General features: G+C 41.7%; 1 protein-coding gene across 2 annotated transcripts; it reads left to right on the forward strand.

Annotated features, from left to right (window-relative positions):
* The first annotated feature begins 80 nt into the window (after positions 1-80).
* On the forward strand, positions 81-26,928 carry atp8b2 (ATPase phospholipid transporting 8B2). 2 transcript variants are annotated; one of them, XM_051405919.1, is made up of 30 exons: positions 81-291; positions 2,871-2,938; positions 8,897-8,955; positions 9,076-9,189; positions 9,789-9,887; positions 10,083-10,144; positions 10,329-10,401; positions 10,770-10,840; positions 10,945-11,024; positions 11,591-11,749; positions 11,829-11,917; positions 12,143-12,339; positions 13,524-13,644; positions 14,143-14,230; positions 14,624-14,658; positions 14,758-14,917; positions 15,040-15,228; positions 16,039-16,154; positions 16,408-16,572; positions 17,175-17,286; positions 17,983-18,088; positions 18,954-19,188; positions 19,424-19,607; positions 20,688-20,911; positions 21,014-21,097; positions 22,320-22,565; positions 22,692-22,830; positions 23,365-23,495; positions 24,514-25,113; positions 25,449-26,928. In XM_051405919.1, exons 2-30 carry the CDS (start codon positions 2,914-2,916, stop codon positions 25,536-25,538), a joined length of 4,053 nt encoding a protein of 1,350 aa, XP_051261879.1. In that variant the 5' UTR covers positions 81-291; positions 2,871-2,913; the 3' UTR covers positions 25,539-26,928. The 2 variants fall into 2 exon arrangements, with proteins under 2 accessions (XP_051261879.1, XP_051261878.1); XM_051405918.1 differs by lacking the exons at positions 81-291; positions 2,871-2,938 and adding an exon at positions 4,679-5,261.
* The last annotated feature ends 46 nt before the right edge of the window (positions 26,929-26,974 follow it).

Genomic DNA, 26,974 nt, shown 5'->3' on the forward strand with positions numbered 1-26,974 from the left:
GCAGATGGTTCAGATGGAGGTGGAGAGGGTGAAGGAGGTGCAGCCCCTCCTCCTCCTCTCTCCTCCTCCCTCCTCTCTCCTCTCTCCTCTCCCCTGTCCGAAGCCAAACCCTCGCTCACCTCGACACGCTGTCTCCAGCGCGCATCCCGGGTTTCTGGTTCACCCTCCCACCTCCCATCATCCCGGGGGCCAGTTCGTCCAGTTCAAGTCTGAAACCTCATCATGACCTCGGCGAGAGCAGCAGCGAGGATGTCTCCACCAGAAACAGATTCGTAACGCCAACTTGAAAAGGTAGGTTTGTGTTTCCTGAGCTGTTGAAGCGGTGGTTAGACGCCCCCACCATGTATGGCCAGTTTGCTATTTATCAGCTCAAAGTATTGATGTGTGTCTCGGTTTTCATGGTGAAGCGTTCAGCTCTTATTACTGCACCAGGCTGTGTGATTTACAATAAAGCTGCTCAGTTCTTACAGTAGATACAGTAGTTAGTTTCAGGGTAGGTTATAGTCTGGCATTAGTCATAACATTTTCCCAAAGTCAAAGTGAAAGTTAGTGACTGTGTAGTGACTCCAGACATTCCCTCTAATGGATGTGTAACGGAGCTTATGGTGTATAATTACATTTCAGCAGGCCATTTGCATTGGCTGCTGATGTAACTTTGTTAGAGCTATTCTTGTCTTCTGTTGTTTCAGTTTGTTGTTTTGTGCTTCCTTGTGAAAGTAACTGATCTATAATCTTGTGGTTTTTACTAGGATGTCATACAGATGCCCAAAAACCTGCATCAGTATTTGTTAATATATCAGAGGAGAGTAACAACTGCCCACTGAATTAGTATCTGAAGACATGGTAATATGTTGAGCATGTAGAGCACAGCAGACACTAGAAAAAAAAATAGCAACAATAAACAAAATTAAGACCACCTTATTTGTCTTATATGTTTACCACACACATCAGCCTATCTATAAATTTCCTGCTCTAGAAAAATACGACTTACTTTCTGAGCAGGCCAGTTTCATGATGACTTAACTTTGTTACAGTAGTTATTCTGGTCTACTCTTGTTCTCTGCTTCCTTGTGAAAGTAAGAATAGAGACCTAGCAGTACACTCGTAGTTCATTTGAACAGCATGCAGATATCACAAGTAATGATATTAGTATGTATTATGGTAGTGTTGTAGTGTGGTAGTGAGGAGATTAAAAAGTCTGTTATTGAATTACTCCATATGATATACACAACCTGCCCCCAGAGCAGGTCAAGTGTAAATTAGTTGTTTTTAGTCTTCTTTTGGTTCAGTTCGTTGGTTAGCTTGATAGTAACAATAATCTTGGAGTTGATGTTAATAGGATGTCATCCAAACCATAAAAGCTATGTTAGGATTTATTATAATATGTAAGATGGAGCTCATGCTGAACCGACTTAAGTAGTACAGAACAAAGAAATGAAACAAAATGAAAGACCGCCGTTCCCCTGGGTACATCGCACCAAGAGGGTTAGTCTATCTACCTAGAAAATGTATTTTGTTCTGCTCAAGAAGTGTACTACAAGTGAGTACTGCAGACTCTACAAGAATATATATATATATATATATATATATATATATATATATATAGTATATATAGTACATGTATGTCTTTCTTTATGTTTGAGATGTGAGGTACTGAATATGGTGGTGTGGTTCATAGCCACACATTTGATTAAAGATTTTTTTTCAGCTCCAAATCCTCTAGAACTTCATCAGACTCCAGTGAGAGAGATGAAAGGAAATTCTGCCCAGAGGCCGAATTAAGGTGCTCAGATATTCAGTGTCACCCCTTGGTGTTTTCTGCTCCCTGGGTTGCCTGCTTTATTTCATAAGGGCACCGCAGGTCTACAAGACCCCAGTTGACATGTGAAAGACTGAGGAGAGAAGTGAGAGAGCATGGCAAACAACATTCATTCCACAGTCTCTATTAGATTGATAAAGAGGTGGGATACAGTGTAGAAAGTGAGTAGCATGCAATAAAAGAGGAGAGTGTATGGCGGGGCAAGAGACGATGCTGGAAACTGTAGCTGAAAGCTGATAGGCCCAACTCACATGGAGAGAGGCAGAGCTGCTCTTTCTCAGGAGTATTGATTAGAGGCTCGCTGCCTCGAGCCCCTGTCTGCCATACTGTTTGTACCTTCTTGTGTGCACTACAAACCGTCTTGTGTGCACTCCAAACGCCTCACCTCTGCAGTCTCATCTATCATCTTTCTGACTTCAACACCGTTACTTAGCCGAGATAACACACAGTGAGCGAACGCAGTGAGATGTGTAATATTAACAGGTCAGCATAAATGGAGAGAAAGAGGGGAGTGTAGAGGGGAAAGTGAGGAGAAGAAGAAGAAAAATACCGCTCCATTACTCTTTCTCATCCACTATAGGAGGAAAGCGACAATGGATCTGGCCCAAGCCACCAGTCTCCTGACACAATGTGCCACAGAGACAGATGCAGCTCTCTGCTGAATGTCATTTCCTCATTATAGCTCTAGCAGACCAGAGATGGTCTGGTGTGTGTGTCCTGTTGTGCGGCGGTTGTAAAGCCTGATTGATTTTCACTTTCTCTCTCTGTGAGATAAATACATGGTTTTCACACCCTGAAACAAAAAGGACATGACAGAAAAAAACAAAGTGCCTCACATGAATATATTCACACTTTTTTTTTTAAAGTGAGCACTGTGTCTCTCACGCTTTGTATCAGAGGAGATATCTGTTTATATGGTTCTCACTTCACCTGCTCTTCTGCTATTTATCTCCTCTGCGTACTCCTCATTTCCTCACTCCTAAGTTCCTTTCTTAACAATTAAGGCCACTTTTCTTCTGCGTCCTTCACCTCCTCTTCTTTCCCTCTGTAGACAATCCCATGGGCCATAGCAGAAGGCCGCCGGCAGAGTGGAGATGTTCAGAAAGAGGCCTCCTCCAGGTTAGTACCTGACACTAAACACACTTTTCACTTTAGCATTTAGGTAATGGGGGAGTTGGAGTATGTCTTTGGTGGGAAAGCTCACGAGGCCCTCCAGAGTCTGGAGTTTGACCTGCTTTTAAGACATTACATATTCAACACATTGACAAATGCACACAGGATGTATGGAGGATGGATTCTAATCTGATTGTCCAAACCAAGTCTGGAAGTGTTGTGCAGTCTCCGTGACATCACCCATAGGTTTCTGAAGAGCCAGGTGTGAAGCTCATTGTGGGTGGAGCTGAGGCGGCCTGAATGAAGCCTGGTTACTGAAAACAGTGATGGCACCCATCTGTCAGTCAAAGTGGCCAACCCTTTATTATGAATAACTTTGAACCTTCATAAATATAATTTAAACCCCGTACAGTGGTCATGAACAGGGAATGACAAACAGTATGCTGAGTTGTACATTCAGTCTGACCTGTAGTATCTACATTCAGTCTGTGTACAATATGCATATTATTACCAGTGCAAAGGGGAACACAATGCAGAAGGTGACCCAAAAATCGCATTTTCACATGTAGCGGTAAAGGTGACGTTTGATTGTAAAGTTCATTCATGCTGTAATGGCATTGATTTTTGTTTTTTGCCCCTGAGGATGCAATTTTGTAGAATATGAATAAGAATCCTATTCATGATAATGTATGTCATCCACTCTGACGCATCTTTCCTGTCCCTCAGATCTGTTAGATAGATAGATAGATAGATAGATAGATAGATAGATAGATAGATATTCCTTTATTTGTCCCACAATGGGGAAATTCCAATGTAACAGCAGCAAAGTTCTGTCTGAATAAATACAGGACTGCCTGTCAGTTTCATTACTCTAATTGGGCTAATATTGACTCTTAAAGGAGCAGTGTGTAGGATTTAGTGGAATCTAAACTAACTAACTGACAATGCTGACATGTAGTTTGGTATGTATTTTACAACCTGGGAATGAAAAGGGGATTTGTAGAGTGTAGGAGAAAGGCCCTATCTACAACCAGTATTTAGTTTGTCCGTTCTGGGCTACTGTAGAAACATGGCGGACTCTGTGGAAGGCGACATGCAGAAACAAAAACACAAGGATTACTATACTCAGGTGATTATTGAAATCATACCTATATAGATTGTATTCAATTTCTACTAACAGACCCTCCTAAATGTTACACACTGGAGCTTTAAATGTATCATCAACATTAATGGGATATAACTACTGATTTATTCTGCCAACCATAACCTGTAGTGATGGAAATGCAAGATAGAAACATTACTTGCACTTCCTTTTGGTGTGTGTGTGTGTGTGTGTGTGTGTGCGCGTGTGTGCGTTTGTGCGTTTGTGTGTGCGTGTGTGTGTGTGTGTGTTTGTGTAAACGTGTGGTCGACAATCTTTAATGTATCAGCACGCACGAGGCTTGCAGCGCAGCACGTGCTCGGACACCTGCCTGGCCCGGCCCACTGCAGTGCACCTTCTCCAGTTCACACGCGCAGGAAACTGGAGTGCTGCACGAGCCATTTTGGCTCCGTGCGCCGCTGCCGTGCTGCAACCAGCTCCTGTTCTGCAGATCCAAAATGGCCCCTCAGTTTCCTCACCCAGCGACTTGCTCAGCTGTGGGATCCCTGCAGAGGCGGTTGCCACGGCAACGTCCACCAAACCCAGAGCCTGTGTGGTTACGTAATGCCTACAGCGGCCAGTGTTTATGTTGTGGATGAGACTTAATGCTGAGGTTGCGGACTTGGCACATGGATGCGTCAGTTGATTGATGAGGCAAAAACAAAAAAACACTGCTGATGTGCGTTTGTGCGACAAAAAATGTACAACTGTTAGGATGTGTAGCCTACTATGAACACATTTAATATTTATAATTAATGTAAATCTGAAGCAGTCAGAGCCTGTGTCTAGCGACGGATTAACTGTGAAGTTGCTGACTGACCTTATTATAAATGATGACCTCAGTGTTTCTGCGGCAGGAGGGAGAGAGAATAGAGCAAGGGATGGACCAAGTGTGTGTTTGAGTGCGTGCAACTGCGCGAGAGGCAGCAACAGAGGGGACGGTGCGCGGTTAATCCAACTTCACTGAAGTTGGGACCGGAGCTTCATGCCCGCGTCCTTTGCGGAGATGCGGCGGTCATCTGTCACTGAAACAGCGCACATGTAAGGAGAATTTAGACGGTGACTGTTAGAATATCAAGATGACAATACTGAAAGACATCCCGGAGAAATGGTTTCCAATCGTTCTCCCCCTGCAAAGAAAGAAAGAGAGAGGACTAAATGGAGCCAAATCGAAACAGAAGCGGACAGGTACGAGTTTTTGTGTGAGCATTAAGACAGGGGTTTGACTTTGTGTTGTCCCAGTGTGTTTACATCATCACGAGGCTGTTGATTGCACAAACTGCGTCTCACAATTTTTCAAATAAACACCATTCCCCATCTTCATCCCTCCTGAGTCCAAGTTTCATTCCTGCTTCTTCATCTCACTCACCACACTTAATACTTAACTGTGTGTGTTTGTATATGTGCGTGTACACTGCACATTTCATCCTATCACATGTCTCCGTAACAGACCTATCTGGGTCTGCTGGTCCTGCACTGAGCTTTCTCATTCTGTTTATCAGACACCAGCATCTGGCATCAGTGGCCAAACAGGAGATTTAATATCTGAGGGGAAACGGTTGTCATTCTTCATACTAGTTACTGTTAAGTCTGGACTTCTTCCACTGCCAACATTGTGTCACCTTTGTGTTTTTTTCTGAGATAACCTGTCTGACACAGTTTTAGTTGTTTTCATGTTTATTGCTGATTATGAATCTGTGTTTACGTGAGTGGGATGAGCATATGTAAACAAGAACTGAGTTTATCTGAATTTTGTGTCCTTGTCTCTGCTGCCTGAGACACTGATCAATCCTCCAGGCGCCAGCCCCCACTGTAACTGCACTGCCTCGTCTGTATCCTTATTCCTTAGCTTAACTATCACAAATCACTCTGGATGTGCACCTTCATTTGACCTCCAGCCCATCAGTCTGTCACTGTGTCACTTGCATCCGTTTCCAACAAATTAGATTACTGCGTGTGCATGCGTGAGTGCACGACTGCAGACAATTCCACCATCCCATTTTCATCTAATTAAATCAGCCACAGTGAGAGTGATGATCACTTCTGCGTCTGAGTCTGATCCTGACTTCAGTCATGGCAAGGACAACAGCATTTCCCATAACTGAGATTGACTGTCTTCTTAGGTCATTATTGTTATGACTTCAATCTGTGTTCACTGTGAAAGTGTGTCACTGTCAATGGAGACATAAGGAGATTCTGAGCTGTGGCATGTGCCCTCACATGTCCAGTCATGGGGGGCGGGGGCAGATGGGGGGAGTGTTAAAGAGACAGGGGGGTGGATGAGAGAAAATGAGTGCTTTTGGATTAAGCTACAGTCATTTTATATAAGATTGCATGATATTGAGTATGTTAGTTTGAATCAATATTTATGTACTCCTTCATGTCTCAGTTGTTTATGGAAACCCTACGCTCACAGCAGAGTAAGCCTGCAGCTGAAGGTTTCTCAGTAATGGAGCTTTATAGATTTATACAGACTTGCTGTGTAGCATCTAGTCTGCGTCAGGGCTTCTAATGCCCTTGAAGCTGTCAGAGGCATTAAACACTTAATGGGCATTTTGCTAAAGATGCTCATGCATTCAGGCTGCTCAGGTTGGTCAGCTTGCACAGGAGCGACAGACACCGCCTGGTCCCGACATCAGATGCTGCTCAGTGTCTCAGTGCTTACCTGGCACAAGCGTTTTTCCCTCTTTGCGGAGGGTTAATGCAGCCTTGGCACTGCCTGTCACACAGATCTCTCTGGTGAACACTTGCCCCAGAAAGCAACATAACGACCTTCAGGTAGACGGGACAAGTTCCAGAGGGAAAAGGAGAGAGGGGGGCTGGGGGGGGGCACAATTGGAAGAGTTTCAAGAGACTAGATGTTGGGAGGATGTGCACCTACACGATCAGACAAATCTGATATTGTTATACTAACCAGAGTTTAGAGGAGAGGACATATCAAATACTGTCAGCCCAGAGCTGTGTTCTTTTTTACACAAACACACACTCAAAGTCTAACAGCTAAAATATACCCTCACTCAAATGAACTCACTTGTATGTGAGAGTTATTCCCTAAATACTCTCTCTAAAAGGTACATTTAATCTTTTTTATATTTTTTATCTTATATTTTGACCAATAAAACAAGAATATTTTCACTATTGTTTATTGTTAGTTACATTTAAGATTATTACTGTTACATAGAGTTGATATACAGTGAGATGATTTGAATTAGATTTTGTCATATTAATACAGTGGAAGCTATCCCTTTAATATTTTTGGGATGTAGTTGTGGGCAATACTGCCGATCAATAAACAGGGCAGCTTTATGGTGTTATTTAATTGTTATGGTTTTTGCACCAATGTGTTGAAGTATCTTGATTTGTCACATGTTTAACATCCTTGATACGTTAAAAACTGTTTTTCTATCAATACACATTTTCTCAACAGAAAATTTACCATATAGGATATATCAATATATAGCTATTGATATATAATATATATCAAACATAGTATTCGGTATATCAATATCACAATATAAAATAACAAACACTATGATAGAGGATATTGTCTACTCATTCTGTTACACTTGTAACTCTCCTTAGGTATTAGCATCTGATAGCAACTTGGAATGTAAAACAAAGGGAGAGATGGCAATAATTTGTATTTTCTAACTTGACTAAATCCACTGTGACAACAGCCCAGCAGGTTGGTAGTTGTAGTTAAAGCTCACCTGCTGCACCAAATCTGTTTTATAACCCAACAACAAACGGAAGCTCTTATTCGGCTCTCTTTAAGTGGCCCATGTTTGTTTGGTGAAGCTGAACACAGCAGAGACACAGACGTACTGTAAGTAGTGAGCTGTACGGGGCAAACAGGCCTTAACAATGCTGCAGAAACACAGGAAACCACAGGTCTTTGTTTATGGGTGTGCATGTGATTGAAATGGTTATGGCCTCTGTTGTGTGATGTCCCTTCCTGTGGCACCTCATTGCCTCTCAGCCGTCAGTCAAAAGTGTGTTAGGGACTTTGTGGTTTCAGAGCTGCAGTGCCTCTGTGCATAACATATGCTTTGGTCCTGAATTTTATATCTGTGTGTGTGCGTGCGTGCATGTGAACTGTGTACAGCCCTGTGCAAAACAGACCAGTCATTTAATTTAAAAAGCAGCCTCATCAATATTAGAGGAGACAGGCCTGGTGGAGGAGGAGGGGAACTCCTTTGCATCAGCATAAACAGAAACCTAAAAACAGCAAGAGGATAAAGAGCAGGGTCAGGAGGGGAGGCACACAACAGCTTGAGCACCAGAGGAAGACATTTTTATTTCAGGTTTACTTTTATTGTCAATAGATTTAAGTCTGCACATAAGTATAATGGATGCAATGCTTCGTCTGTGACTACCTGTAATGGGTCCCAGTGCTCTTGTTGACTCATACAGATGTACACACTGTCATCTGTGGTCACATGTTGCATATCTGGTCAGCATTGCACATCCGGTCATTAAGAGACAGAGGCAGCAGCCAATAAAAGAGCAGGCGTAGCTGGTCTGATTATTAGTTCTGGTGTGTGTGTACGTGAGACAGAATGATTATGTCTGACCCAATACTTGACTTCCAGCAGACTCCAGCTTAATTGATTTATAAATAAATGCACAAATAGTGGACTGTTTGTCTCCTTCACTCTCTTTCTCTGTTTCTCTGTCTTACAGATATTGACATTCTTCAGGAATTACAATTTGTCCTTTTATGCCCTTTTACACACAGAGATGCAGCAGTTTGGGTGCTTTCTGTATAGCTTTGCTGTGATATTATCCTTTTATGACTTATTTCATGTCCTGTGTTACTTCAGAGGAGGAGAGAAGGGTCAGAGCCAATGACAGAGATTACAATGAAAAGTTCCAGTATGCGGTAAGTGTACACGTTCCAAAATATGGAGGCTGTCATTAAAAATGACGAACAAATCAAATATTTGTTGTAAATATTGTGAAGGTCCATGAAAGTCTGGATTTTTCCTTTCTCCTCATCCAGAGTAACTGCATTATGACATCCAAGTACAACATCATCACCTTCCTGCCGGTCAACTTGTTTGAGCAGTTCCAGGAAGTAGCCAACACCTACTTCCTTTTCCTACTCATACTGCAGGTGAGGAGAGGAGGTGAAGGAGGGAGGGAGAGAGAACGAGAAAGAGAGAGTATGTGCATTTGTGTCTTTGTGTGTGGGTACAGCTAGTAGGTGATAGGTGATAATAAATATAACAGGGATGGAACATGTTAGATGGCCATAGGAAAATCAACTCTGTGAGAGGTGATGACATGCCATCAGCCTCAGCTGTAGATTGTGTTGTAATCAACACAATGCTAACATGCTAACTAAGAACATAGTACATTACACCTGCTAAACGTCAGCATGCCAACATTGTCAATGTGAGTGTGTTAGCATGCTCACTAGTATGGCTGCTGTTAATTAGTCTTGTTATGTTTTATCCTCAGGTAAATGATAATATACTCTTCTATAAACCGTGAAACTTGTGTAGTTTAGTGCTTATTAAATATAATATATATATTAAATCGAAATTAATGTTTGTGAATTGCTGTTTACCTGCCCACTTGGACTGTCTTACCAGAACCTGAACACACAGTATGGTATAGTCAGGTGCACTCAGGTCCTTACGTGGGTTCAGTGGTCTGCTGTGTCAGATTTAAACTAATCTGCAACTCACCCTACTCTCTGTCTCTGTCTAGTTAATACCTCAGATCTCCTCCCTCTCCTGGTTCACCACCATCGTGCCTTTAGCTCTGGTGCTGAGCATCACTGCAGTAAAGGATGCCACAGATGACTATGTGAGCATGTTTTTTCTCTTCTTGCTTGTGGCAGCATAACGGACATTAAATAAATTAAATAACAAACAACAGTGAAATACAGGTCAAGGATCCTGATTATTTCTAGCAGAATGTAGTTTGCTAACAAGTGGCATCCTAAATATGAAAGCTTGACTCTGTTACTGAAAAGTTCACAGTGACCTGTGTCTCCTGCAGTTTCGTCACAAGAGCGACAACCAAGTGAACAACCGTCAGTCTCAGGTCCTCATCCGTGGCTTGTAAGTCTCCTGTCTTGTCATTTGCAACCAAGCACTCACCAGCTATTGCTTCCTCAACCAAGTCTGCTAATTGTAAAATTAATCATTCAGGTTTTATCAGTTTTTCTTTACAAGGTTTCCTAAATTACAACAATTTACTATCTTCTCTAACTCTCTTTTCTCTTTACTCTTTCTCTCTGTTCAGGCTACAGAATGAAAAGTGGATGAACGTTCGAGTGGGTGATATCATTAAACTGGAAAACAACCAGTTTGTGGCAGTAAGTTTGTGTCCAACACAACAGTGTGCACAAACACACACAGTCTCACAGGGCCTTTTTAATTAAGACTTTATCTACCAATCTAGCAGTGGACTGTTCAGGGCTCAGCCTGCAACTCTTTAGTCATTTTAGATATGTACTGTATATGATTATGATGGCTATTTATACTGTATTGTGCACCAGATGCTATAATGCTAAATGGATTTCAGTATAATGTGCCATATTAGGGGACACTAGCTACTGTTACATTACTAACTTACTAACAAGATGCAAATACTCACATTTGTATCATCATTGTGGCAACTGGGTCTTACTAATTCTGTGCAGTGCAGTGGATGCTAACCCTTAGCTTCTGTATCTATTTTCAGGCTGACCTGCTCCTGTTGTCCAGCAGCGAACCTCATGGGCTCTGTTACATTGAGACAGCCGAGCTGGACGGGTCAGAAAACACACCACACCTTGCCATCGACTCACAGTACCTCACAATCTGCAGAAGCAACAGGACACTACATCTAAATTGCTGTGTGTTATATTATCTTGCAGAGAGACCAATATGAAGGTGCGTCAGTCTGTCTCAGTGACATCTGAACTTGGAGACCAGAACAACTTGGCTTCGTTCGACGGTGAGATTTGAGAAAGCTCATCTTCGTTTCTCAGTTTCTGGTTTGGTTCATCTTCCTTTCTCGATAATATAAAGGTCAACAGTTTTCAGCCTGCGTCTGAGCATTTAGCAGAAACGTTATCCACATTCACACCCTTCCACATGAGCAAAAAAATACACAAAACATCACACACACACACACACACACACACACACACACACACACACACACACACACACACACACTCTGCCCTCTTCTGCCAGCACTGAACAACAGCCTATCATCAGCCGCCCACTAGTACACGCAATGAAAGACTTCTGTGTCAGCACAGCTCGCCCACACACACTCCTCACCTGCTCAGGAAAATGCATCGCTGCAGCAAATCAACCCACACTTTGCCTTACAAAACGTGTGTGTTTTGGACTTTTGGTGTGTGTTTATGTGAGTGACAATGGCATGATGTCATGGGAATGATGGTTCAACACTATATCATACAGCTAAGAAAATTAACCTAATACTGTAATTGGAATTGGTGGACGCCTATGACATAGCATCTGATTTAGATTTGTGTGTCTTTGTGTGTTAAGGGGAGGTGGTGTGTGAGCCCCCCAACAACAAGCTGGATCGTTTCTGCGGGACTCTGTACTGGCGAGACAAAAAATACACCCTGACCAACCAGAATATGCTGCTACGAGGATGTGTCCTCCGCAACACGGAGGCCTGCTACGGCCTGGTCATCTTCGCAGGTTTGTGTGGCAGCAGATACATGTGTGTGAAAGTATGTGACGTGTGTAAAAGGTCTAACTTCCCCTGTTTTTGTCACAGGCCCAGATACTAAACTAATGCAGAACAGCGGCCGCACTAAGTTTAAGCGTACGAGTATCGACCGTCTGATGAACACTCTGGTCCTCTGGGTAAGACACCCCAAACCTCTCACTTTCATGTCTTATAAAGTAACTATTTCAGGACTTGTTTTCAGTGGCTTGAATCTAGTTTCACATCTCCTCCCACATAGATTGTATGCTATACTTATTTGGGCTCAACTGACCACATCCAAATGTATAAATCCGATTATACATTTAGACACCGTACTCTTGCTTACTGTCTGTAATGTTTCTCCATATGTGTGTTTATGTCAGATCTTTGGCTTCTTGGTGTGTATGGGTGTGATCCTGGCGGTGGGTAACGCAGTGTGGGAGAGAGAGGTGGGCTCCCTGTTTCAGAGCTATTTGCCCTGGGACCCTCCTGTAGATAACTTCCTATTCTCAGCCTTCCTCTCCTTCTGGTCCTACGTCATTATTCTCAACACCGTGGTGCCTATCTCTCTGTATGTCAGGTGAGGAGAAGTCCAAGACTATAAAAAGTGTGTGTAGTAGTAAGTAATGCTATATATCTTAGCAGACAGTTGTTTACGCCAATTTGGTTGTCACCACATTATTGTGACCCGCTCTCATTAGGCACGCAGAGTGCAATTGAACAGTGACTGAATACAAAGAAATACAAATGTAAATGGCCCAAATGAGCAGTGAAGATTGCCCAAACCAGATATTCAATTAGTCTATGCATTTTTAGTCCATATACAACCACTATTTATAGTATCTAATCTTGATGTGCATATCTATTAGTTCAGTACAATAAAATAATAATAAAAACCCTAACATGTGCAAAAAAAAGCAAACTCGTAAAGAGAAGCAGGAGTATGTGGAGGTCTGAAAATGAATAATTTCTGTAACAAAAACCCAAGTGCTCACACAGACAAAAAATAATGAATCAATGCCCTTCTTACAATGCAAAGTTTATGAACAAGCTGCAAATATTCCATGCAGTCAAGATAGGGAATACAAGTCATGCATTTGTGATTTAAGACATATAAATATATAAATAAAAATACTCTGCTTTAAAAAATATTAATTTATCTAATTCTTAAAATTACATTTACTCCTCGATTATTAATTAATCTACAATATGAAAATATTCATGATCTCAGATGTTTAACATTTACACAAGATGTCTCCTACTTAACTGAAAAGTCCCTCCTCAGTGTTTGTGCACTGCAAGGATTTCCACATCGTGCTTTCGTACATGTAGGTTGTGTATATACTTGGATACTGATATGCTGCCATAGTAGCAACGATGTCAAAGAATCTTGTTTGTATCCGCACATCTTAGACTGAGATAAGGTGAGGACAGAGCAATAATCCCCCTGTGTGACTAACAGTTATGTGTGCCAGTACAGGCCAACCTGAAGTATTAACTGAGTAGTGTTAAAGAACGTAAATTGCGCAGCACATGGTAGCTCACCTGGTAGAGTCCTTACTGCAGTGGCCTGGGTTCGATTCCCACCTGCAGCCCTTTGCTGCATGCCTCCCTCCCCCTTTCCTGTTTATTCTCAATGATCCTATTAAATAAAAGCATAAAAGTCGCAAACATATCTTTAAAAAAAAAAAGAACCTACATTAGATTACTTTTTCTCCTACTGCTATTATAACCATGTCCCTCTCTCTCCTGTCTGTCTATCAGTGTGGAGGTGATCAGGCTGGGTCACAGCTACTTCATCAACTGGGACCAGCAGATGTTCTGCTCGCAGTGTAACACAGCAGCTGAGGCCAGGACCACCACTCTGAACGAAGAGCTGGGCCAGGTGGGTATCCACACTTTCATCTTTATTGATTGTCTATTCAGCCCATCCATCCATCCTTCCCAGTTGCTGCTGGATTCTTTTGACGCTCAGTTAATTGATCTTAAACTATTTTTAAAATACATTTCTACTAATCTTTCAATACATTCTTCAGTAACTGAATGGAACCACTTGTTCCTAACTGCACAAATGAAATCCACCTGCAGACTAAAAGGAATCTAAATTCAGAGACGAGAAGACTTCACTGATTGCTGTGAAGAATATATCACTCAGTGGTGCTGTAATTAGTGTTCAGTATTTCAATGTCCCATCTTAAACCCATTTTAAGCATATCAGTGAAAAATACATGACAAGCAGACAGGTGGAGAAGATAGCTTTGGTCTTGTTTCTTTTTTTTTATATAAGAGTACGTTTTTAAAACATGGCTATAATCTTAGTTTTAGTTTTACTTTGTTTGCATAAATTTAGATTTAGTGTTATCATTTATATGGTTTCCTCTAGGTTGAATACATCTTCAGTGACAAGACTGGAACCCTCACTCAGAACATCATGAGCTTCAATAAGTGCTCCATCAATGGACAAACGTATGGTAAGTATACACACACACATACACTCAGTGGCCGCTTTATAAGGTACATTTGTTCAATCTATTGCAATTCAATACAACAGCTCTGCCTTAAATTCGACCTGTACAAAATTTGGAAATGCAATTATATGCGTATTTTCGAGGTCATAGTTAAATGTGTTGTTGTACTGGAGTGCATTATGTTGAGAGGTTTTTGAGAATTTCCCATAACTATCACCACTAAGTGCTAAAACATATATTTTAATGAACACTTGACAGTATGACATTGACAACAGAAACAGAACATTATAGCTATCATAAAAATACTATATGGCAGAACAGTTATACTAGATTGCATTAGATTGTTGACCACTGCACTACAAAGTCTTATACTGTCTTCTTCTGTGCCACTGTCAGGTGAATTAACTGACCCGTTGGGACCTCAGCCTAAGGTAATTAGTCATTTTTAAAATCACACTGAAAGGCATATATGTGTATATACTGTATGTACTCCTAATTAATGGAGTCCCTGACTCTCAATTCATCTTTAGAGATTGGACTTCACTCCCTTCAACCCCCTGGCGGACCCAAACTTCTGTTTCTATGACGACACCCTGCTGGAATCAGTGAAAGTGGGAGACTCACATACTCACGAGTTTTTCCGCCTGCTCTCCCTCTGTCACACCGTCATGAGTGAGGAGAAGAGTGAGGGTGAGCAAGGGGTGGTAAATCTGGGAGGTTGAATTGCAGCAAACATTGATACCAACACCATCTGTCTGTTATTCATTGTCCATTATTTATCATCTTCATTATCATTTTATTTCTCTCACCAGGAGAGCTGGTTTATAAGGCTCAGTCTCCAGATGAGGGCGCTCTAGTGACAGCAGCTCGGAACTTCGGCTTTGTATTTCGCTCCCGAACACCCGGGACAATAACCACCACAGAGATAGGACGACCTGTCACCTACACTCTTCTCGCAATCCTGGACTTCAACAACATACGCAAACGGATGTCTGTTATAGGTGTGCAGGGATCATCACTTCTTAATCATATATATATAAATAATTGGATTAAAACATTATTAATAAAACAATCTGGATGAAATTAGATTAAAAAAATTCACCTGCATTATTATGACTGTAGTTCAACCATTTTTTAAAATATATTTAGAGAAACTCTGGTGCATAATGTGTGTAATCTCCCCAATTCTTCCTTCATTTTCTGTTGCCTGAAGATTTCTTTCTTGTCATCAGGCACCCTTACTAATTAAAGGCTGCAGTGATGAGCCACAATTCACTGTAAAATAAGTTTAAACCAATCTGGGATCTTGGACTATTTAAACACAATACCCATTAACACATCAGGGACTGTTTTCTGTGGTCATAGAAGGCATCGTTGCAGTGGACTCATCTGATAAATTGAACTTTTTTATGCTTAAACCATACATATGTTTATAAATCATTAGCCACGCTCCTACGAACTGACAGGAAATTGGGCCATTCGTCATAGTTTACATTTTATCCCTCAGTGAGCTTTCACTGTGTGTTCCTGCGATTGGTCTGCTTGTAAGGTGCTGGAAAACTGCCCAGAAATCCCTGGTCATAAATCACTCTTGTTCTAGCAACAACTTTGGTCTAGCAACAGAGCAGCAGGACCACGAGGCACTGAGCACATCCATCAGAGCCAGACGATTTTGAGACAGATAGCCTGTATGTAGGAATGACATTTGTTAAAGCTGAGAAAGAAGTGTCTGGTTATTTGAAGGTAATGGAAGAGCTGTATGGATTCCTTAGAGTATTTTGTCTTCATTACACTCTGTTAATGATCTTCAGTGCGTAACCCAGAGGGCAGGATCCGTCTGTACTGTAAAGGAGCTGACACCGTGCTGCTGGAGAGACTTCACCCCTGTAACCAGGAACTGATGAATATCACCTCAGACCACCTCAATGTGAGTAAACACACTCAAGCACAACATCTCTTGGATGGCGTGGACTGAGCTGTACTGCCATCTAGTGTCGCCATAGTAAAACAGCAAAGCCTTTACTCAGCATCTATTTTTTCCTGATCAGATCATGCACACCACCTTGACATGAGGCAGACACTGACTGAATCTGGACCCAATGATAGTCCCATACCTATAAGACTTATTTGTTTCTCCTCATGTGTTTGTTCATGTCTGCGTCTATTGTATTTGCCTCTAGGAGTATGCAGCAGACGGTTTGCGGACGCTGGCGCTGGCCTACAGGGACTTGTCAGAGGACGAGTGGGAGGCGTGGTCAGAGAGCCACCGCTGCGCCGATAAAGCCACCAACTGCAGAGAGGACCGACTGGCAGCCGCTTATGAGGAGATAGAACAAGACATGATGGTTAGTGACTTGGTCTTAAGAGTGTGCATACATTGGTTTTATGGTGTGTCTTTCATTTTCATTTTCGTGGAACAGCAGGACATTTCTTTCTCACTCAATTTATTCCTTCCGCAAACGAAATAAAAATAGCACTATAGAAAAAGGGAACTTGGGTTTAGCTGGCTGTATCGTCCAGACTCTAATTGTTGAAGGGAAATTCCATTATTTTACTGTAGCTAAATTGCGATTTTCTCAGTGCAGGATGTTAAATTTATGGTGGATTTTAGGGTTGCAGCTGATAACTATTTTTCATTATCGATTAGTCTAAGGTGACCTCCTCAAATATCTTGTATTGTCCACAACCAAAAGACACTCAGTTTACTGCCACAGAGGAATGAAGAAACCAGAAAATATCCACACTTGAGAAGCTGAAATCTGAGAATTTGGACACTTCTTCTTAAAAAATGACTTAAAACTATTAATCAGTTATCAAAATAATTGGTGATTAATTTCATAGTTGACAACTAATCGATTAATCAACTGAACGTTGCAGCTCTAGCTGATTTAATATATGAGTAGAATTTGTGGTGTGTGTGTTTCTGTCTGTCTGCCTGTGTGTCTAGCTCCTGGGTGCCACAGCTATAGAGGACAAGCTGCAGGAAGGCGTCCCAGAGACCATTGCTGTCCTCTCACTGGCTAATATTAAAATCTGGGTTCTCACTGGAGACAAGCAGGGTGAGACACACACTTTAACACACACTTTCAGAACTTTGCATGCAGTTATTTAAAAAGCACAATCATTTGTAAAGAACCAAACAAAGAGATTATTCTTTTATAGAGATGGCGGTAGCACACTACTGTAAAGCGTAACTCAGCACGCCATCTATTCAGCATCCGCATGCTTACTGTCTGCAACATTGATGCGTACATACAATGAAACTCTTGTTTGCACTGTGAACAAACTCACTGCAAACAAACATGACCAACATAAAACCAGGCACACCTGCACATTCCCTTGATGGAACAATCAGATTCTAATTCAGTTTAACCAGCATACACTGACATTTTTTTTGACATGTTTACTATAATGGACCTCTAAAATGCTACCCTTGGAGAAGCAAAACCGCAATATAAAGGTTTGCTGGTGAACATATATCCTTCACACTGACCAATAACTAATCATCAACCAGCCCAGCAAAAAGCATGCAGGCAGTCTAAGATTGAAACTCTGAGACTATCATTTGCAGGTGATGTTGTGTGTAATGAAAATACAGGAGAAAGAATAACAAAATGACAATGATTTTCTGTATATTGTCAACTTTCAATCCATCTGAGCTTTCAGTCTGGCACCTGTTCTGTTTATCATGCATTTCAAATAATGTTCATCTGAAACTCTGCACTCCAGTAACCCACTCGCTTTCTCTCACATAGAGACGGCTGTAAATATAGGTTACTCCTGCAAGATGCTGACAGACAATATGACAGAAGTGTTCATCATCAGAGGACACACTGTGCAGAGCGTACGGCAGGATTTCAGGTCAGTCTCTCTGTCAGCTGCATGTCTGTCTTTCTCGCCAGCTGTCTGGTGTCTCAGTTTCTCTACACTGTGGAAACCCCACTGAACAGAAATGACAAAAGCCAGGTGTGGTTAGAAATAAACTAAGATGTGTATGCATGATTGGAGTGAGTAGGTGTGGTAGCACAGTGTTACAACTACTGTACCAGGGTTACTGAACAATATCTTGCTTAACCCACACTTTGATTTAGCCACTGTGGTTAAATCAACACATTGCACACATGGCTCTTAAAAGGTTGCATACAGTTTCTATAACTTGTGTAAAGTGTTGAGATGAGTTTAGTTGAGCTGCAGGAAAGGCAGGGCAACAAACAACACATCCTACTAATGGAACCTACATGATTAAAACATTTTAAAATACCATAAATAAAGATGACACTAAGCTAAACACAAAATGACAGTCAAAAGCCTAAATATGCACCAAAATATATAGCAAACCAACCACATGATTCCTTGCGGGCCCATCCAGATGTTGTTTGTGTGACGCACTAATGAACATACTGTACAGAGCGCTGCACTGATTCAGTTGATACATAGAGGTAGAGGTCAGGAGCTGAAACATCAGCAGTAACAGCAAGGTCTGAACAACTTGTTACAGTAATTTTCCTCCTTGATACCCCTGACATTAACCTCCTCTTTTTCAATGTTGCCACTCCGCTATTTTTATCTCTTTTTTGATTTGTTGTTTGTCAGCTGTGTCTGCTTTCCTTCTTCCTCTCTCATCCCTCCTGTTTTCTCCTCTATACAGTCATGTTGTGTTTAACTTCTGTTTTTGTGGTGTAGACGAGACCCTGTTGATGTCGAGTTTGTTTGTCCTCCTCTCCAGGAGGGCTAGGGAAAGGATGATCGCGCTTTCACGAACCAGAGATGGAGGGAAGGAAGAGGGGATAGAGGGATGGGGAGAGTCATGCTTCATGGGTAATGGGTTCAGAGAAGGACAAGAAGGAGATGGTACAGGGGGAGAAGGAGGGAAACAGCTGCAGTGCCCTCCTCCACCTCCCTCCAACCTCATGGACAACATCTCTGGAGAGTTTGCCCTCGTAATCAACGGTCACAGTCTGGTATGAATAACACACCCCCACACTGACACACTGTACATGTACACATATAAACAACCAGCAGGGGCCATGAAGAATTAAACTGTCAACTGTCAGGAAATAGTGAGTTGCCAAAAATATGTTATTTGCATCAACAAAACATATTCTCCTTCTACTTAAAGTACTTTTCTAGCATCAGCTGCAACCCCTTACCATGTATCCCTATAACTTCTCGGCTCTCTCTTCTGTTCTTTGACAGGCCCATGCATTAGAAGCAGACATGGAGATGGAGTTTGTGTCGACGGCGTGTGCGTGCAAAGCAGTGATTTGCTGCAGAGTCACTCCGCTGCAAAAAGCTCAGGTGGTGGAGCTTATCAAGAAACACAAGAAGGCCGTCACTCTGGCTATAGGAGACGGAGCTAATGACGTTAGCATGATCAAAAGTGAGTTGTGCAGGCAGGATCAATGGTGCAGGGCCGAGGTGTAACTGGATTATTGTTGAGATGGAAAGGAAAACCAAAAGGAGAAGTAGGGTTTAACCATGTGGGTGCCAGGGTCTACATTTAAGCAATGGCAATTCTCAGAAGAAGTAGTAGTAGAAGTTGTTTATTGGCATGGTGTGGCTGGTAGTGAGAAAGGTTGTGTAGAAATGTGTGATGTCTTCATCAATTTAGGAACTGGTTTTTCAGTGTCTTCAATGTGGTTAAACCTCACTGACCCACAGGTTGGCCACTTATTACGCTGTGCAGACAAACACTGTTAAAACCCACAGAACCTCTTTTGAATTCTAGTGGAAAAACCCAATGTTTCCAAACATGCCAAAAGTTTGAATATTTCATGGCTTCATTAAGAGTTGGAAGAAGGTGATTAAAGGATGGTAATGCCTGTCAGTGTTGAATAAGATGTTTTTTGTATCCTTAAAGAAAACATCGTGCATGTTAAAGGGTCAAGCCAATGTTCTGCTTCTCTTAGTGCATTTGTAATTTTCTGTGTTTTGTAAGTGTTGCATCACCTTGCGTGTTTGTCTGTGTATGTATGTCATATGTTTCTTCAAATGAATTTATGCAAGTACAAAACAGAAATTCAGCCAATGCAGCAGTGATAGGTGGGGTTGCTTCACATCCTGTGATTTATGGGTTTAAATCTCAAAATGAGTATTTATTTTATCTGTACTAGAGCCCTGCCCTGTCTTAATCCAGCTCCCACCCGCTACCTGTGGATTTCTGACTATTCATGCGTGTACAATAGAGATTTTGTGTCTTCTCCTGTCCTGCAGGTGAAAAGACGTTATTTTACATTGACAGTGACACCTGAGAAATTTCTCCAAATGTCAGACTTTTTAGTTTTTTTTTTTAAAAACCCACTTTAATCTTCTTTTCAACTTCATTTGTTGACTCCATCCCCACCCTTCTAGATTAAAGAAAGCCAAAAATAAAAGTCCAGTTTTTCCACGTATTGCCAGCTTTATCTGACTTACTTTCCTCTCTCTTTATCTCAACATCCATCCCTCTCCACTCCTCCAGGTGCTCATATTGGAGTTGGTATCTCAGGTCAGGAGGGGATCCAGGCCGTCCTGGCCAGTGACTACTCCTTCTCCCAGTTCCGCTTCCTACAGCGCCTCCTGCTGGTGCACGGCCGCTGGTCATACCTGCGCATGTGCCGTTTCCTCTGCTACTTCTTCTACAAGAACTTTGCCTTCACCATGGTGCACTTCTGGTTCGGCTTCTTCTGTGGCTTCTCTGCACAGGTATAGGTCATAGATCAACAATCAGGGGTTGAGAAATTGTAATCATAGTTTTCACTTTATCACTTTATCTGTGTTTGTGTGTGCGTCTCTTCTTTTGTGTAGACGGTGTATGATCAGTACTTCATCACTCTCTACAACATTGTCTACACGTCCCTCCCTGTGCTGGCCATGGGGATATTCGACCAGGTCTGTTCAAATTATAACTACATATAGAAGTGCATTTGCTCTATTATTTCCATTACATTGAAGAACCACACCTAAAAAATTTGTTTAAATCTTCATCAGCCAATAGATTAACACTAGCGAGGCATGGCAATGTCGGTCTGTTGGTCTGTCATTCCATCACTCTGGACCACACTGATATATCTCAACAACTATTGAAAGGATTGCCATTAAATCTGGCAGACATTCATGGTCCCCGGAGGATAAAGCCTTCTGACTTTGGTGATCCCCTGACTTTTTCTCTTTTGCCACAATGAAGTCAACATTTGGGTTTTGACTGAAATGCCTTGCCTAGCAACTACTGAATGGATTGCCATGACATTTTATACATTAATCGTGATATTCAGGATGATTGTGATAACTTTGATGATCCTTTAAAGGTCCAGTGTGTAATATTTAGGAGGATCTATTGGCAGAAATTAAATATAATATTCACAGGTATGTTTTCATTATAGTATAATCACCTAAATATAGGAATTGTTGTGTTTTTGCTACCTTAGAATGAGCCGTTTTTATCTACAGAAAGGCACCATAGAGTCCACCATGCTGAAACTCCAATGTTTCTACAGTAGCCAAGAACAAATAAAGCAAGCACTGGCTGTAAATAGGGCCTTTTAAATTTTTTGCAACAGCCACCGTAGCTTCTCCTTCACACTTTAAAGCCCGTTCTCAGTCCCAGGTCATCAATTACAGATGCAAGCATTGTTCAGTTAGTGGCAATCTGCAACTTCACCACTAGATTGCCACTAATTCCTACACACTGGTCCTTTAACTTCTCATCTACCACCATCATCAGGTCAAACTTTTAACTTGTCCAGTACTTACTTATGATGAAATATCCACAAACTAATAACATTGTCAACAGCCTCAGTTGTAACCTACTTTGTGTGTAGTTCTAATTAAAAAATCTTAGCATGCTAACACACTAAACAAAAGTGGTGAACATTGTAAACATTGTACCTGCTAAACATCAGTGTGTTAGCATTGTCATTGTGAGTATGTTGCTGACATTAGCTCAAAGCACCGCTGTACCAAAGTATAGCACACAGCTGCTAGCATGTCATGTATTTACTGGGTTTATTTTATGAAAAATAACAATTCCATGTGGTTTTTGAGGTTACAAACACAACATAGCAGGATAGTGTACTTTTAGTAAATGCAACTCCTCACCTCCTCTCTTGCTCAGGATGTTCCTGACCAGAGGAGTTTGGAATATCCTAAACTGTATGAGCCTGGACAGCTCAACCTCCTCTTCAACAAGAGAGAGTTCTTCATTTGCATCGCCCAGGGCATCTACACATCAGTGGTGCTGTTCTTTGTCCCATGTGCCGTCCTGTCCGACGCCACACAGAGCACCGGAGTGCCCCTTGCTGACTACCAGACCTTTGCGGTCACCACGGCAACAGCCCTGGTCATTGTTGTCAGCGTACAGGTGAGTGAGGCCAGAGTGGTTAGCTTTCCTCACAGCTGACAACCTCTATATTTAACTATTGTGTGTTCCATCGTTGTGTGTTAACTGTGCACCTCTGTTGTTTTTTGCATGTGTGGGACTATGTAGATCGCTCTTGACACAGGCTTCTGGACAGTTTTCAACCATGTGTTTGTGTGGGGCTCTCTGGGCTCCTACTTCACCATCATGTTCGCTCTGCACAGTCAGACCCTCTTCAAGATCTTTCCCAATCAGTTCCACTTTGTAGGTCGGTCCCCTGTTCTCTTTATTTGTACGTCACACACAAACAAACACGATAGAGCCTGACCAATGTTGAATTTTTGTAGCCAACATCAAGTTTTGAGTTTTAAAAAATCTAATTTCTTAATTTTAGAATGCCTCAGATTTATCAAGAGAATTGTGATAGATTGCACTGAGGGAAGATATTTGATAAATGTAAATAAAGCAGACATAACAAAAGTATATCATGGGTGAATCAGTAAAAAACTGGTCAAATACACCAAAATGTGGCTCGTCAATATATTGGTTGGGCTCTATCATCTGCCAAATCACACTTAGACACATTTAGAAACACATAGCCTGCACACATACACTTTTACATACAATTAGATAACCCAAATTATATCTGACTCATCAGCCCCACTGCAGTTGCCTACTAAAATCATTTCACACCACCAGTGAAATCATTGTGTAATGATGTCTAATATCTGTGCATTTACTGTGTTTGTGAAATGCTATAAATTCCTGAAACATGTTTGTGTATGTGTGTTTGTGAGTACAGGTAGTGCTCAGAGCACATTATTGCAACCAGTCGTGTGGTTAACTATTGCACTAGCAACAGCAATCTGCATAGTTCCAGTTTTGGCATTCCGCTTCCTTAAGGTGGATCTCAAACCTCAGCTCTCAGACACGGTGAGAAAACACACACAAACACAACGTTTCTACCACTGATGTGTACATCTTCTCCATTGCAACATGTGTCAGTGTCACATCTTCCCAGCAGGTCAGTTTTTAACTGCTCTCAGCCAATGATTAACTGCATGCGAATGTGTACAAACTGTGTGTGATGAAGAGTTCAGGCGTACCGTAACTGGCCTCATGCTGTGCAAATACTTTGCAAATATTGACTTAATCAGTGTACCCTAATGACAGAACTTGCTTTTAGTGCATGAATATAAACTCAGTGTGTGTTGTCAGTCAGTGTGTCTCAAGCTTGCGGGGCGTCCTACCGAAGCCACTGTCATGGTGGTGTGAAGAACTTCCTTTTTTAAATTTGATTGTAGGGTTGGGGGATTCTCTAGTCACTCTCTTTACACTGGGGATAAGTTTGAGTTGTAAAGTACTAAGAGTTTTGAGTTTGGATGAGATTTTGGATCAGGTAGAGAAGTGGCAAAGAAAGTTTGACCAACAACTGAAGTGCACTAAAAATGAAATGCACACAGGTGAAATGGTGAAATAAAATGATTTAACAACCTAACCTTAAAGGAATAAATGGCCTATTTTAGGTTGCTCATTAGCTTAGCTTAGCACAAAGACTGGAAATAGGGCTAAAAATTAACATTAACATGTACAAAATCAAGTTGCAGGGTAACAGAGGTCATTTTTTACATTTCTATAATAGCTTCCTAATTTGTGCTGTTAAGAAATAGGCTACTTACAGTGTGTAAAGCACTAAAATAAAATGTGTTTTAATGGGTGACTGAGAGGCAAATTGTAAAGCATTATGTACATTAAGGTTGAAAAAAGTTCTATGTTTGTGCAATCCATTTACCGTAAATGTATTTTTGCATCATCAGCTTTTCACTTTTTTGTCACATAATTGAATATAAAATCTGTTTAGTTCAGCTGGAAGTTCTCTTTCAAACAGACTATAAACAACATCATGTGACTAAATTTACTCAAAAAGTCCCCTCTTCTGTGCCTTCTCCAGGTGCGCTACACTCAGCTGGTGCGGCAGAAGAAGAGAAAGCCAGTAGGTCGTAGCATGGGGGGTGCCTGGCGTGGTGCGGGCAGTGTGTCAGAGGGCCGTCTGGGCGCACGCAGTGGTTCCAGGAGGTCAGGCTATGCCTTTGCCCATCAGGAAGGATTTGGAGAGCTGATCACCTCAGGGAAGAACATGAGGCTCTCGTCTCTGGCCCTGGCCACCTTTGCCTCCAGACACAGCTCCAGCTGGATCGACACGCTCCGCAGGAAGAAGCATACACACACTCACACTCCCCCCAGCGCCTCCGGGGAGTGCAGCCCAGCGCCCAGTTATGTTTCTGGGTCAGTCCCGCCGCTCTCCAACTCCTCCTCTGTTCTGGGCGGCTCACAAGACACACCCATCGAGGAGGAAACAGGCACAGCACCAGCCCAAAATACACAGACTTCATCCACACCAACCCTACCAGCTTTAGCACCAGCTTCAGAAACATCTGCACCTCAGGGTTCAGCCCAGGCCCTCAATGCTGGTGTCCTCACCCCCACAGCAGTGAGGTCCCAGGGGGGAGACTCACCTGGAGGCTGGACAATCACTCTGGGGACTGTGCAGGTGAGCTGCTGTTATAACACATCTAAAATCAGACACACTGACACACTATCTCTATCTGCATTAATAGACCTTTTTCATAGCAGCCATTTTGACATTAAATAGTAGGGTAAAACACAGGCATTACCAATGATACTAATTCAATTTCCGCTCCAATCAGGGTACTGCTATTGTGCATGTTGGCTCACTTGAAAGGCTCTGCTACACTAGCCTAACTAAATGGAAAGGAGCCTTAATTCACGTCATTCATGATAAAATGTCATGTCAAAATGGCTTCTGTGAAAACGTCTATTAACTCCTTTATTATTATAACAGTTAACTCGTCCTCTCTCCAACAGGAAGCTCTGTTTGGTCGGAAGTCTCGTGCCGCTGCATCCAACAGCCCAGGCCCACCCTCTGTTGCCAAGGAAACCAGCCAGATTGAGTGAAACATTAAGAATAAATGGGGGAATAACTTCTGTCCATCACGTGTTTGTACACACATACAGGATGTGTTGTGTGCAGCTCCCGAGAGCACGCAGACCGTTAGAAAAATGCTCTTCTCTCTGTTTCCCAACTGAAACCTCTATAATAAATCAAAATAAACATAGGAAGAAGAAGTGGCACATCCCAACATGACATGGACCTTGCCAACTATAAATTGGGATTTAGTGGTGACATGTTCCCATGGCATATGATATTGAGTTCATGAATGACAGTCATGAGATTGACAGCTGCAGCTGGTGCAGAAACAGACATCAAGATAATGTACTGTTAATGATCTAAAAGATTGTTTCAACTTGTTATTTCAGAAAGTTTAGGCTCGCTCACAACCAAGTCACACAGCATCTATCAAAATCAACGATGGGCTGAATGAATGAGCAGAATATTATTATCTGTTAAAGTGTTTCTGTCAAAAAAAAAAAAATCCTCAAGCCTCTGTGTTCACTATAGTTCTCAGTGAGAACGGTAATTTAAGTTACAGAGCACTGCAAGACTGTTGCAAAACTTGTGTCCTTTTTCTCTCATTGATCTGTTTTCTTACTTGTTATACCTCTACTTCACATTTTGCTCTCTTTTTTGCATCATATTGATGTGTTTTATAATGGCCTAGTTGAGTTGCACCTTAAAGCAAGCTCTCAGTGCTTTTTTTGTTTTGTCTGACAATGTACTTCTAATGTAATGTCTCGTACCACCACAGTATGAAAAACAGACAGACTGCCGCTGGCTTACTAGAGGTTCGACCGGGGCAAAGTGCAAAGAAACTGTGAAAAATCAAAGGCAGTAATGGACATTTAAAGGTGGTTTGTCAAATCCTCAATCATATATGTTGTCATTCTGTGTGAACACATTCATACTGTATACATACAGTACACTTCAGTAAAGTGCTTTACATTTTTATTTGTCCATGAATAAAAGGAAGGTGTTTGGGGATAATCATGCCTTAACAATGCCAACATTTTAGTCCTCTAAGCTCTTTCTGGTTCCTGATCCATCGATCAAGTGCAGCATCCCATCTGTGTTGTAAATGCTCCCGTCAATTACTGACCCCTGACCTGAATTGGACTGAGATAATAAATAAGTAGGGTAATCAGAAAAAACAATATAAATCTGTTCTTGGATCTGTGCTTGTACTACAGTCTTCAACAAAGCAGCTCTCAGACTGAAAACACAACAGAACACTAACGTGATCTGCAAAAACAAGGCTGGAAACTGAATGTACTGTGCAGTATTTGACCCCATGAATTGTTAGAGCATTGGTTGCACTCCATGGGGTGCAATATGGAGATGTTGAACAGTGGTCAATAAATGTGTTGTCTATCTTTCACATGAGCAAAATGTGTCCATGCAAATGTCATTTTAAATAGCGGCTCAAGTTTAAGAT

Source organism: Dicentrarchus labrax, unplaced genomic scaffold, assembly GCF_905237075.1.
Source record: "Dicentrarchus labrax unplaced genomic scaffold, dlabrax2021, whole genome shotgun sequence".
Classification (NCBI taxonomy): domain Eukaryota; kingdom Metazoa; phylum Chordata; class Actinopteri; family Moronidae; genus Dicentrarchus; species Dicentrarchus labrax.